Source organism: Lampetra fluviatilis, chromosome 23 (genome assembly GCF_964198595.1).
Source record: "Lampetra fluviatilis chromosome 23, kcLamFluv1.1, whole genome shotgun sequence".
In the NCBI taxonomy this organism is placed as follows: Eukaryota; Metazoa; Chordata; class Hyperoartia; order Petromyzontiformes; family Petromyzontidae; genus Lampetra; species Lampetra fluviatilis.
The window spans coordinates 10128231-10142074 of NC_136297.1; the positions used below are offsets into that span (position 1 = coordinate 10128231).

The window sequence follows — 13844 nt, forward strand, 5'->3', positions numbered from 1 at the left end:
CCCCCACCGACTCCCCCTGTACCCCCTCTCCCCCACCGACCCCCCCTCCCCCCCACCGACCAAACTCAGGACCAGTTTCAACATTCAGTGTCTCATCGGCAGACTTTCTTGAACCAATTACAGTCAACGTGACACTCAGCTGACGTATACATCAGTGGGGAGGAGAGAGGGGGGAAGGGGAAAAGGGGGAGGGGGGAAAGGGGGGGAAGGGGGCGGGGTGAGGATCTCCCAGCAGACACCGCGCGGCCGCTATTTTGGGCGCGCAAGGCCAACGCTGTCGTTGCGAGCAGCAGCAGCAGCTGTTGTTGTTTGTTGTTTGTTGTTGTTTATCGTCGTTTGTCTTTACAACAACAAGCCCAGATTTTAATCCGTTAATGAGTAGCGGGTCGGGCGTACTCCCAAGTTGCGCCAAGTCGCTCAAAGCGGTCGCGTCTAAGCGAGCCGTCAGTTGAAGGCCGCGGCGTGGAGGCGGCGCCTTCCCGAGGCCTCTTTCGTTCCCCGCAGGTAACTTGCGATGGCGAACGAATGCACGGTCGCCGGTCTTCCTTCGTGACTCTCGTCGTCGTCGGTCAAGTCGGTCGTGGTTTCTCCACTCGTCGGACGAAGGCTTCTGTCAACCCGAAGCCCGCCGTTACTAGTCGCGCGGTTGGCTCCGTACGGTGCGAAAGAAGTTTAGACACAGGTGCTTAACTCCACGGGAACTTTGTTTTTCCGGTATCACAGTGTGGCAGACGAATAATGAATGGGGTTTTACCCTTTCTGACAATGCGACGGTCGTGTTAAGATGTTCGAACGCCAAATAGAAACCTTTTGAAAGGAATCAAGTACTGCATTAACTGGTGAGCATGCAAATAAAGATGCCCTGCTGACCCTGGCAGTGAGACTGGGCCCTGTTGTAGGCCGTCTCTGGTGTAGGCCAATCTGTTTCAAAGACGACGCATCGTATATTATGAGAGAGCATGTTGGCTTTCACGTTCACCACAAGAAACTGCGTTTGGTTAATGCAGTGCACCATTCTAGATATGAAGCTTTCGTGACTGCAAGGATTCATACTCTTAGGTTCTTTCGGTAAAGTCACGTAGGTAAAAGAATAATAAAAAAAATAAGAAATGAAAATAACTCAATTAAATCACGACGTGAGAACACCAACGACACTAACCACAGCCAACAAATGCGTGTGTGCTTTACCCTCACGTTGGTACCTCTCGCCCTGCAGACACCGCCATGGAGGACTCTGCGGACAACACGACGGTGATCAAAGTCCTGAACTCCTTCCACAGCTACCTGTCCCAAGTGGATTTGAGCGCACACGACAACAACACCACCACCCTGTCCAATTCCAGCAATGCCCTGCAGAACCAGTACCTCCGCAGCCTGCAGGTGCGACTGCCAGCCCAGCCGGTGCCACTTTAAACTAAAACTATTTAAAACTATTTTTATTTTAACGGGTAAGGCTCACTGAGCTATGGAGCTCTTTGTGAGAAACGACCTGGCCGCAAATGATAGCTCAATGAAGTGGCTTATCATCATGTGGAAATTTATAGCAGCCAAATACTCGAAAATGCATGTTTCTAAATATAGAGGGAAAAATCGGAGGAACCAGGGAAAAATCCACGCGACCACGGGGAGAACATGCAAACTCCAAATTTATAGGCGCCAGGATCGGGATCGAACCCACCACCGCCTGTATACCAGGCGAGGTAGTTAACATCTCACCACCGAGGCACTTTGGCTCTTGTTAAGGCCGTGACACCTAAGAGCAACTGTCACCAGCAATCGTCGCCAGTCATGGTTTCAGCACCGTTTTCGAGAGTGAAACGCTTAGTAGCCCAAATGTGGGTGAATCTGATCGTGGTCTCCTCCACAATATTTACAATCTGAGTATGATGTTTCGCTAGTAATTACAACTGGCATCATCAGGCAACAGCCAGATTTATCTGATGATGCTATTATGGTGTCTTCTCACCTGGTTAAACAAATAAACTTGTGTCGTGACTATAAGAGTTGATTTCTATCGATGAATCGTTTTAGCCGGTGAATATCCGGTAACATTTGCCTGTGCTGCTGCTTGAGACTAACGGTGCCAACGGCGCCTCGATTCGCACACGCGCGCAGATGGAGGAGCAGGTGGACCAGAGCCACTTCAAGTCCAAGCTCTACCACCTGGAGTGCGAGAACCAGAAGTTGTCTCTGTCGGCCAAGCGAGCACGCATTGAGACGGAGCTGGAGCTGAAAACCAGCACTTGCAACTACGAGGTGACACGGCGGGGAGGAACAGCAGGGTGGGGCAGCTCCCGTCTCGGAGGTTTCACACTCACGCACGCTCCTGCACATTAATTCGTGCGTGATTCGCGCGTGGTGCGTGCATGTGCGTGTGTGTCTGCAGCGCGAGTTGAGCAAGAACCGAGAGCTGGCGCTGAAGCTGAAGCATGCACAGGAGCGCGAGGCGGAACTGCAGGCCCAGTTGGAGGCGGCCACCGTCGCCGCCACCTCTCATCGCCGCTGCAACGCCGAGATCCAGCGTCTCACCAAAGATAAGGAACAACTGCTGCAGACGCAGGAGGTAAAGCGCGATGGCTCCTCGCTCGTTCACCCTTGCTGGCGAAACTTCCAGCGCACTTAAGTTTACTATTTAATTCGTTATGTATGCATTTTGTGTAGATGTTGTGTATACCACGCCATAGACGACTAGGCGGACGACAGGACGGCGTTCAGCGCTTATAAAATCAATTGGATCATCATTACACTCACTATTCACACCATTATCACTCTAAACGCATGTTGATTCTAAATGTGGAGGGAAAAACCGGAGGACCCGGAGAAAAATCCACATGACCTCGGGGAGAACATCCAAACTCCAAATATACAGGCGTCAGGGTTGGGATCGAACCCATGACCTCCTGTATACCAGGCGAGGTGCCAATATCTCGCAACAGAACATCACTGCAGCACAGCTTGGGATGAAGCAACCGGGGCCCAACACAAACGACAAGGGGCAGCCAGGGCCACACGAGTTCCAGGATGTTGTTGGGGGACCGAGGCCCTTCAGAAAGACGAGATGTACATGCAGCAGTCCGAGTGGGGGCATAGTAAGCCAAAGTGATTTCGCACAGCAACACTCGTTCCAAAACCAACCCCGAACACGCGTCCCACAGCCCCTTTTAACCCCTCCATCTCCGCCCTCGTTCCCAATACACATCCACATCTAGCACGCCTGGTCCGGGTGACGTCAGTGCCCTCTAGCCCTTGACCCCCGTATCGTGTATTCCCGTGCGTGTTATACTGAGTGCGGAGATTTCATGTCTGTGTGGTGCGTGTGCGTGAGGGTGGCTCGCAGATCCCTTACAGTTGTACAACCACCTGGCCGGTCATACCGTAAGGCGTCTCCTTTCGCGCGGCGTGGTGTGGCGAGCAGAAGCTGAACGTTGCCGAGTCGAACGTGCTGGATCTGCAGAGGGCGCTGATGAACACGGACATGAAGATGACAATCTTGTCCTCGGACCGCGACGAGGCCCAGAGTCGTCTGGACGAGCAAGAGCGGTACGGGCACGGCGATGTCGTGGCCGCCTGGCCGAGTGCGCTCGTTTGTGTCGAACGCCGTTGTCCGGTCTCGAGCGCAGCGCTTGGGAGATGAGTGCGATTTTGTGCCGAGTGGAGTTTTGCGATTCGACCTGGACGTCATGTTATTCCCCCGTACCCCCACCCGCCCCCCACCCACCAAAGACTGTGCCAGGAGGCGAAGGAGAAAGTTCGCGAGTTGGAAGGGGTGCAGACCCAGTGCGTGGAGCTGGAGCTCAAGAATAAGGTGGGCAGCGATGTGTGTAAGCAGCAAGGCATGCTGGGGGATAATTCGTTACACATGCCTGTTCAATCAGACGGCGTGTCACAACAACTCTCATAGTCAGGACACAAGTTTATTTGTTGAACCAGGTGAGAAGACACCGGGATAGTCTTGTCTCATTTGCTAGAGTGACCTAGGTCACTGACAATTTCATTGTGAACGGCCACTCTCCCCCACTGTGGATGACGATGAGGGATAACGGTGAGGGATAACGGTGGGGGGTAACGGTGGGAGTAACGGTGGGCTGTCCGCGCTTTACCAGTCCCTGGAGCAGCAGCTGCACAAGATGGAGGAGGACACGGTGGTGGTGCGGAGCATGCGCTCTCAGCTGACGCGGCTGTTGGACGCTGAGAAGCAGAACAAGGCCCTGCAGGAAGAAATCCGCTACCATCGGTAAGCGGCAGCGCTGGCGGCTCTGTCGCGCCAGCGGCTTCCTTCCGCACGCGCTCTTGTGGCACTCGGCCACCTGCTTCCGATGACGATTTTGAAGCGACATGGCCGAGTGGTTGCACCTTTAACCACTTATTGCAGAGATTCGCGGTTCAAGACCCGTAGCGGTTTTGTTTGTTACTGCAGGCGCGTTGTCCGTAAATACTATGGTTGTTACTGCGGGTGCATTGTCCATAAATCCGAAAAAGAGTCGGCCTTGTTCTTCGCGATCTGAATTTGACATTTCAAAACTGAACAGCAAACTGCTCAATTGTAAATAACGCACACTTACAACATCGCCCCCTTCTGTGAAACTACCGCAGATTGTGCATGTGAAACATGGCGCCTCCTCCGATATTGCCTTGCGCTGTGAGAAATGGTCGCGAATAGCAAACGTTCCAATGGGTTGGTGCGGTGTGCAGAGAGACACAGGAGAAGACGGCGCTGCTGAAGGAGGAGGTGCTTAGCCTGCGCTCCAAGACGGAGCGCTTCCAGCAGCTGCAGGAGCAGCACGCCCACCTGCTCGTGGAGAACGAGGTGGGGGCGGCTCCGCTATGTAGAAAGCAGGGCTTTGCTTTTCCACTGCACATTGACGAGCCATGCCACTGAGGTCACCAGCAATTGTATTATTGTTGAACTTGCTTCTCGCCATACGTAGCCAAACGTGTTAATCGGAGGTGCGGGGAAATGACAACAAACTAAACACAAGCAGCAACTCTGAAGAAATGAGTCTTCAATCTAGATTTAAAAGTGCACAGCTCCGGTGGCTTCCTAATATCGGTCGGAAGGCAGAGCGTTCCAGACGGCCGCAGAACCGGATCCGAAAGCGCGCGATGCAGTGAACGTCTTTGTTCGCTACGAGGATGACGAATGTAGACAGCGCAGCGACGCAGTGTGTTTTAGTTGTATTGGATGCTTTGGTCAAGTCGTTGGCGCCATTTAGTTCGACATTTTATCGAAATATTTAGTCAGAAATGAATATTACAGAACTTTAAAAGAGCAACATTAATCACAATGTAACAATGATTTATACGATTATATTATTATCATAGATATTTATATCTTATGGCGCATTGCCGTATCATGGCTGCACCAATGCGCCCCCAAAGCTGCTAAGGCATGAGGCTCTGAGACACCCGAGATGGCTTGCTGCACAGGCTAGCGGCCTTTTGTTTTTTTTATCTTGTTTTTAGTTTATCTCATTTGGTGCTATATCTCATGTCTATAGTCTCGTTTGCACCATCGTTCAAATTTTTATAAAACCTGAATATTCGGCCACGCGGTTTGGTTACTATGATGACATTTATTACGTGGCTACTCGCTAGCCTGCGACATTCATCGCTTAACCTCGGCCGGTTGTTACCTCGGGCCAGGGTCGGCGCCAGTGCCACCATGAAGATTTTCTGTGGTTCTTGTTCCAGGATTTACAGAATAAGCTGAAAACCTGGGAGTCGCTGGATCAGGTCACCGGCATGAAGGCAAAGTAAGCTCCCCGCGTACCTCACCACCTCATGCATCGCTCCGGCAGTCATCAACAACCGCTCACTAATGGGCTTCGCCCAAGCGGCCTGACTCACTGAAATATTCATCACTGCATTCCCTGCGTATGCGGGCATGTGTTACCCTGTGATGTGTCTGTCCCACATCCTCCCCATCAGAGAGCCTTCGCCATACAACACTGGTAAAATTTTGATAAATTACTTGCAAGTTATAGTAATAGGTTTTTACCCTTTCAACTGGTGCAAAAACTGACACCTTTATACAAGGCATCATGTTTGCAATAACCACAACACAAGCAGTCAAATGCAAACAAAAAGAAACAACTCTGATGATGATAATGATATGCATCGTCATCAGAGTTGTTTCTTTTTGTCTGCATTTTGACTGCTTGTGTTGTGGTTATTGCAAACATGATGCCTTGTATAAAGGTGTCAGTTTTGTACCAGTTGAAAGGGTAAAAACCTATTACTATATTTTGCCACTGGTAAAGGAGGTCTCATAGTGTACTTGCAAGTTACTTAATTGGGAAGCCACATCGCAACATCGCCCCCCTACTAGCAGACTAATGCCCACTTGCGGGCCAATGTTGCGTCAACCTTATGCCGCACAGAGTCAGCTGCCACCGGGAATCCCGTGCCACAAGACGCTTCGGGATTTGGAATGTACTTTTACGGGAGACACGGTATAAATATGGAAGTGAAGACGACGATGATGATTCCTCCAGAGCGCACCAAGTCTCGCGCGAGTCTTGCAGCAACGTTGCCGTGACGCTCACCAGTAAACAGCACTTGTTGTTGTTGTTGTTTGTCAGGAATCCGACCGATTTGAACAGGCAGCTGAGCTTGCTGCAGCACGAGCAGTTGCTGCAGGCGCAGAAGAACTCCAGCATGGGTGCCACGTAAGTTGCGAGCCCACCCCATTCTGCCCTCGAAACTCCGGCCGGCTCTTCCTTTCATTGTTAATGTAGTCAGCACATTATTTTATGTGCTGACAACCTGTGGAATTCTAGTCAAGTCTTGATCTGTGAATATTTCATGTAGCCATTCTGTAAAGTCCAGTTGATGAAAGCATTTAAACGTTTAGTCCGCTCTTTGTTATTAAATGTTGGTGTGAGAGGTGCATAATTTCTCTCACCCCAACATCAGATCAGACAAACCGTGAACTCAGTAAATGCTTTTATACACATATATAGCCACTTAGTCCACTGTTTCTAAGAACGTTACTAAGTGATCTTATGCCTTCCTCTTCATTCAGACTCGTTAGTTTCACCTCGTCATAGTCGGTCTCGCTTTGGAATGTGGTGGGTGGTCGTAGTTGTAGTCATATTCGTGGTTGATGATTCATCCACTCACGGTCATTATTGACCCACATAAAACGGCCTATTGCAGAGTATATTCGTCACTAACTCCACGACCTAAACTAACACTGCTCTCTTTTACTATCAATCGCTGGTGACGTCCCGCATTTCTTGGTCAGAGCAGCACTGTTGGCTCTGTACGGTGCGAAAGAAGTTCAACATGCTTAAGCACGGACGTACGTCTGTCGCACATCCCTCACGTCGAGTCGCGTCGCTTCTGTTGCGCGTGCAGCGTGCGTGACGCGGTGCGCAACCGCCACCGGCTGGAGGAGGAGAAGATCCGCCTGACGGCGCAGCTGCACGAGGCGGTGGAGCGCAAGCAGCAGGCAGATCACCACGCGCAGAACCTGCAGCGACGATGCATGCTGCTTACTCGGGTCCGCTCACTCAGGCAGAAAAATAAAGTCTATATGAATATCTATTCCATCTTGTCAGAATATAGCTAAACCACCCTCCATTATCACTATCGGCTTTGGTAAATCCACTGCTTGATGATTAATAATAGTGAACACGATTCGGTACGTGTGCATATTTCACAAATTGGATAGTAATGGGAGCACTAGTGTAGAAGCTAGCACGCTGCACTACAGACCCGGTTACCCAAGTTCCATTCCTGCTTACGGCCACCCATACCAGTAACGGTTATCTGAACCAGTGCTGGGTCTCCCCTAGGTCGACTCAACTGCAAATGACTACCTGGTACGGTGTGTAAACATCGTCACTGCTGGCCACCCACCCCTTCGTGTGCCGTGCCGGCCTTAAAAGGTGCTACTCGCTAACAGCGCTTGCCCCAACGGTCTGTTAATGCTACACGGGGGGATCTTTGTCTTCTTGTGGGGGGCTGCGCACGACATGCAGGAGCGGGATGGGATGAGGGGCATCCTGGACTCGTACGATGAGGTCACCACCACCACGGGCTTCACCACCCAGTTGAGCCAGCGCGTGCGCGAGGCGGAGGCGACAGCGCAGCGCGTCAACGTCCATACCCTGGAACTCGAGGTAGAGCGGGGCGACTGGAAAACAGGAGAGCAGAGTGGTGGTGGTGGTGTTGGGTCTGGAGTTGGTGGTGGGGAATATGGTGATGGTGGAGGAGGTGCTGGTGGAAGATCTGGTGGTAAAGGAGATGGTTGTTATGGTGGTGGATGTGGTGGTGTTGAGAAGGGTATGGTGATGGAGGTGGATTTGGTCGTGGCGGTGGAGAAGATGGTGGTGGTGGAGGAGGTGGTGGTGAAGAAGGTGGGAGCGCTGGTGGTGGAGGGCGTGATAGTGGGCAGGATGGTGGTGTTATTGAATGAGGTGGTGGCTTTGAAAGAGGTGACAGTGGTGGAGATGGTGGTGGCAAAGGTGATGATGTCCACATGGGAATTATGTCCACGCAGGTGATGGTTGTGATGGTGGTTGCGGTGGCAGTTGTTTGCGATCAAGGCTTGTCATAACTCCCTTTCATCCTGATTGCTGATAACGTGATGTTTATGGTTGATTAGAAGCAGCTGGGAACAACGAAGATGGAGGCCTTTAACTACAAGCTGAAAGCTCAGAAGGTGAGCGTGTGGTGACCAAGATTTATATTTTCGAAAATATCGCCAAATCTCTGCACTCTGCGCGGGATGTTAGGCTAGTCTATTGAGAATTGTCTATGAAACGAAACAAGGGGCTGATTCGCATTATAATTTAAATAATAATCACACATGGGATGCACTTGGCGACAATCAGCATGCATACCTGATCGTTGAAAATGCCTGACGTTGATTCCGATTCGGAATTTAATTCACTCATCCGGTGATTCGATAACGTGTCATTACTTGCGAGTCGCAATTTTGATCCAAAAATCTTACTATTTTTGTCTCGTATTTTTCCCCATCTCGTTTGCATTGTTTTACGTATATTTACATGTTCTGTCTCGTTTCTGCAGTCGTTCTTCGTCACCCTAAATAGACGCACGTATCATGAGCGAAAGAATTAATTTGAGTAGATAAATCGTTGCCTGTCGAATGTTGACGACGGACGGGCGGGGGACCGTGGTTGTGATTGCAGCTGGAGGCCGACTTGGCTGTGGAGCGCAGTCGGGTGTCGGCGGCCGCCAGGGATTTCTCGCGGGACGAGGCCGACCAGCTGTGGTGATTCTCTCTCTCTCACTTCAGCAAAGAAAAAATTCTCGCTGTGGTTTTCCCACCTGATGACGATTGCTTGTGTTGCAATCGAAACGTCTCGATTTATTTTATACCTACGTGACTTTACCGAAAGAACCAAAGAGTATACATTGCTGCAGTCACGAAAGCTTCAAATCTAGATTCAGCTGTGGTGAGCGGGCGCGTGCACCTTCCCCGGTCAGCGGGACATGGCAGAAACCGGCGCACTTGAGAAGTAAGAGCTAGGATATCCGATTGGTGATGTGAACGATTGCTCTGCCCATTAGCGGTTCCGTTACTCGTCTAATCGGATGACATGGAAATATCTGGGGGGGAAAAATTACGTTCAGTAACCTTTTACAAATGTCAACTTTTATTTTTCAAACGCATTGTAAAGCAAAGAAAACATCTATTCAGTTAGAACAGGGGTCGGGAACCTTTTTGACTGGGAGAGCCATAAAAGCCAAATATTTCTAAATATATTTCATTGAGAGCCATATAGTATTTTTAAAGTATAATAAATTAAATATATCTTACTTTTAATGCGACTTCTGGTGCTGCATGGTTTTGCTGATGGCCTTGTAGTCTGGTTCATACGTGGTGAGGTTGAGCTTCATGCAGGCGTGACCCGTGAAATTTATCTTCAAAACGAATTTCTGTTTACTTTAAAATGACACAGTATTATTAAGCAATATCACAAGTATTTAAAAATCAGTTCCAAACTGATTTTTTTTTATTTTTTCAACTCAAAATTGTCTGGGAGCCATATGCCATCACTGGAAGAGCCATATATGGCTCGCGAGCCATAGGTTCCCGACCGCTGAGTTAGAATTTACCCAAATGGCTTACCAGCACGGTGTATAGATGCTTTGTAAGTGTACTGTTTATGTTTCTGCTATCGTGGTAAGTGTTGCGATGAATTGCTGATGTTTCCTTCATTTTCACTTCCCGTCTCGGGGTTAAACCCATTTTTACCGAGTGAGCCCATATGGTAATTTTAGCTCCGTCAATAAAATGACGAAGGCTAATACAATACACATTTTTTATTTGTTACATTTTTATTAATCTTTAATGCCCAGCAGGTGGTTTAATCGGAAATGTGTCACTCATGTGTCCCGGTGCAGCAAGAAGATCGAAGACCTCCAGGAGAAGCTGAACACCGTGACGGAGGAAAAGGGCGTGCTGGAGATGAGGCTGGAGATGCGGAGCCTCCAGGTGGGGCGGCAGCACTGGGAGCACACAACACCTGAAGAGGGAACAAAGAGTGGAAATTGGACCAGGCAAAGTACCCCAAGTGGATTTAGGGGTTATGATTCGGGGTCAGTGGAAAGCCGAGTACGCGTGGCTGGTTTTCTACTTGGTTATCGTTAGGGGTAAGTAAAAGCGTTAGTGATTGCTTGGATAGTTGGTTCGTGAAAGGGGTCAGGTATTATACTCGTGGCTGATTGGCTAATTTGTTGGGTTCGAAAGAGTCTTGCTGGGTGCAGGAATCCCCTTTGCTAGGCTGTAGCAGGTCATTGAAATACTGTAATTGAAATGTGATGCAACACATTTGGGGGTTACCGGATCATTCTCTGCAAATCCTCATGGTGACGAACTGTCGCCCCTGACCCCCTCATCCTCCCTCCCCATGTTGCGGTGGCACCGGCGTAGGGAGATTACGACCCGAGGCACACGCGCGTGCTCCAGATGAAGATGAACCCGCTCGCAGCGGCCCAGGAGCAGCACAAAAACGAGCTGCTGCGGCTGCAGGACGAGTGCGACCGCCTGCGTGAGCGCGTGCGCCAGCTGGAGCAGGGGGGCGCCGTCGCCACAGCCGCCCTCCCCGAGCAGCCCGGCGACTCGGAGAGCGCCCTGCCCTCTCGCGTCATCGCTGGTAACAGGAGCGGAAGCGCACACGTCGTTGCTGGCGCCCGAGACGCGCACGGCAGAAAGCGTTTAAACGAGAGCGGAGCTCTGGAGTAGATGTATTACTGCTGGTATTCGGTTCAATTATTCGACTGTCCAATGTAAGTTTAAAGTTGCATTCATGAGACTTCATAGCTTGGGGTTGAGTGTGACATTATAGCACTTTAGTCAGGTCAGCGTGATGCCATTCCCATATGGGTCTATCCATCACTACTGTTGTCCAATTATTTTAAATAGTCGATTAGTCTATTGTCAGTTCGATTACTCAACTCACCAGATAATTCAAAATTACAGTTGCAAAAAAGTATCACCTCTGTTCCCACTTGTGTCGCAGGACGTGATGAACATCATCACAAGCATTAGCCTTGTCATGCTGGGTGTTGATTGGATGGGGGCTTCTGCCAGGGAGGGGTACAGGCTGCCGCATGGATATTGTGCAGGAGAAATTTCCAATGTACGCGGGGAACGGGAGGGCTCCGATGTGACAAAAAACACACTTAGACACGAGACAAAACAAATGCTTATTGACGCCGCATTGACGAGAGGCGTGGGCAAGGTTGAGAAACCACTGCATTAAGTGAAGAATGCCATGCTGAGAGTATGGTTCAAGCGTAACTAAGCAAAACAATGCAATGACCGAGACGCTTTCTTTTCCCCACGGCGATGCAGATCTCAGGAAGCAGCTTGAGAGTGCAGAACTGAAGAACCTGCGTCTGAAGGAGGTGTTCCAGATGAAGATTCAAGAGTTCCGGAACGCCTACTACTCGCTCACAGGATACAAGATGGACGGCTCCACCGAGGGACAGTACAAGCTCTCGTCCATGTACGCCGAGAGGGAGAACGACTACCTCCTCTTTAAGGTGTGCGCCGTGTGGTCGGTGCAGCGTACGCACCGAGCAGTGCTGCCGCAATTTAGAATCGGTCATGGGGCTCAGGGGGCATGGCATTTGGGTGTGTTTATGGGCGTGATCTAATCATGTGTGACAAAAAAGGGGAATGGCTGGGGTTGGCATTAGGGATGGAGGTTGGGGGGTACAGTTTGGCTGCAGAACTTGTTGTTGTTTTTCAGCAGAGATGGGCTGGTTTGGCTGGTGGTGTCTGTTCGCAGCCCAAACACTTAAGTCAGGATCACCACACACCGCATGTGTAGATTTGTAGAGCTTTGCTTTGAATGTTAGGCTCTCTTGGTGGGTGAGTTGATAATGGAGCCTTTCACAAAATTGTTCTTTTGTTGTGCACGTTTTAGGGGTGATTGCACACTTATGTTTTAGCGATGGGTTCCGTTGTGTAGTTTTTGTTGCCACCCCAAAATCCCTCTTGTAAATAAGATGTAAAGTCATAGAGTGCACTCCTGGATAAATGTGCCATAATCGTCATAATTATTGTAAAACCCCAGCTTGTCTCGAGTGTGACATGTGTGACAACAATATCCCCTTGCGTCTCTCTTCTTTCCCTTTGCCTCTTTTTCCCTTCCCCCCCCCCTCCCCCCCCCATCTTTGTCATTACTTCTTGACGTGTCCGCAGAACGCAGGGCAGATGCAATTGTTGGAAACGGAGTTCTCGCAAGGTTTGTCAGACCTCATCAGTCTGCACCTGCACCAGCAGAAGAGCATCCCGGTGTTCCTGAGCGCTATCACGCTCGAGCTCTTCAGCCGGCAGACCTGCCCCACCATGTCCCTCGCCCAACACCTGCCCCAATAATGCCCTACATCTGCCCACACCTGTTTCACAACTGCCCCACTTCTGCCCAAATTATGTCCTACCATCTGCTTAAACTCTCCCACTCCTGCCCCATACCTGCCGAACAATCCTGCCCCGTGCCTGCCCCGTGCATGCCCCGCTAATATCCAACACCTGCCCACACCTGTTTCAACTGCCCCACTCCTGCCCGGATTATACCCAATACCTGCCGCACACATGCCCCAATTGCTTCATGGTTTAGCCATTCCGGTGCATATACTGGCAATAAAACATTGCAGCAAATCACCCTGAGTTGGTGGAAGTTCTCGCTGGATTTTAACACGAAGTCTAGGCAGACCTATGCGTTGTGTTCATTGGCAGGCATGATCCACTTTTTGCTGCTGCTGCTGCTGCTGTTTTTAAGTCATATTTTATCCAGTATATGTCGAGTACTATTTTTTTCGCAGTACAACAAAGCACCTCTCATGTACTCTTCGTAACCGAGCCTCAGATCTTCCAAATATCTGTTCGATGTATCTGGCTATGATATGAACCTTTGAGTGGATCGGGGTGGTGGGGGGAGTAATCTGGAAGGGCAGTAAAACCGCTCGGAGCCAGATTTGGGGGAGTCGCTCCAGTTATGGGGGGGGGGGGGGGTGGAATGCCCGGCATACTGCAAATAATACATTACTACTGTACCTTTCAATTGCATTTACAGGTAATTAATACCAAAAACTTGAAAGTGAATAACGGCGATACAGTGCTGTACTTGCAATTCAATGACAGTATATTTTAATGCTATTTACGATCAAGCAGAAGGCTCATTGGGTGTCGAAGTACATGTACATTAACTTTTCTGGTTGGTTTGAAGAGTTTGTAATCAAGTGAATAAAGCAGAATAGCGGAACGTGGATGAGAGGCGTTTCAAGGGCCCTGGTTGACCAAATTCCACGGAACAGATATTTTACATTTTTTTAAGTTCACATCCATGATAAATAAA

The 13844-nt window shown here is 49.9% G+C and overlaps 1 protein-coding gene across 2 annotated transcripts; it reads left to right on the plus strand.

The window, feature by feature from the left end:
- Positions 1 to 228: 228 nt before the first annotated feature.
- MAD1L1 (mitotic arrest deficient 1 like 1) lies at positions 229 to 13456 on the plus strand. 2 transcript variants are annotated; one of them, XM_078867152.1, is made up of 18 exons: positions 229 to 504; positions 1217 to 1401; positions 2116 to 2256; positions 2387 to 2563; positions 3416 to 3540; positions 3724 to 3805; positions 4104 to 4234; positions 4693 to 4807; positions 5692 to 5753; positions 6582 to 6668; positions 7360 to 7504; positions 7986 to 8126; positions 8612 to 8668; positions 9162 to 9244; positions 10381 to 10471; positions 10910 to 11132; positions 11834 to 12024; positions 12689 to 13456. In XM_078867152.1, exons 2-18 carry the CDS (start codon positions 1225 to 1227, stop codon positions 12863 to 12865), a joined length of 2205 nt encoding a protein of 734 aa, XP_078723278.1. In that variant the 5' UTR covers positions 229 to 504; positions 1217 to 1224; the 3' UTR covers positions 12866 to 13456. The 2 variants fall into 2 exon arrangements, with proteins under 2 accessions (XP_078723278.1, XP_078723280.1); XM_078867154.1 differs by having other exon boundaries at positions 1217 to 1380.
- The last annotated feature ends 388 nt before the right edge of the window (positions 13457 to 13844 follow it).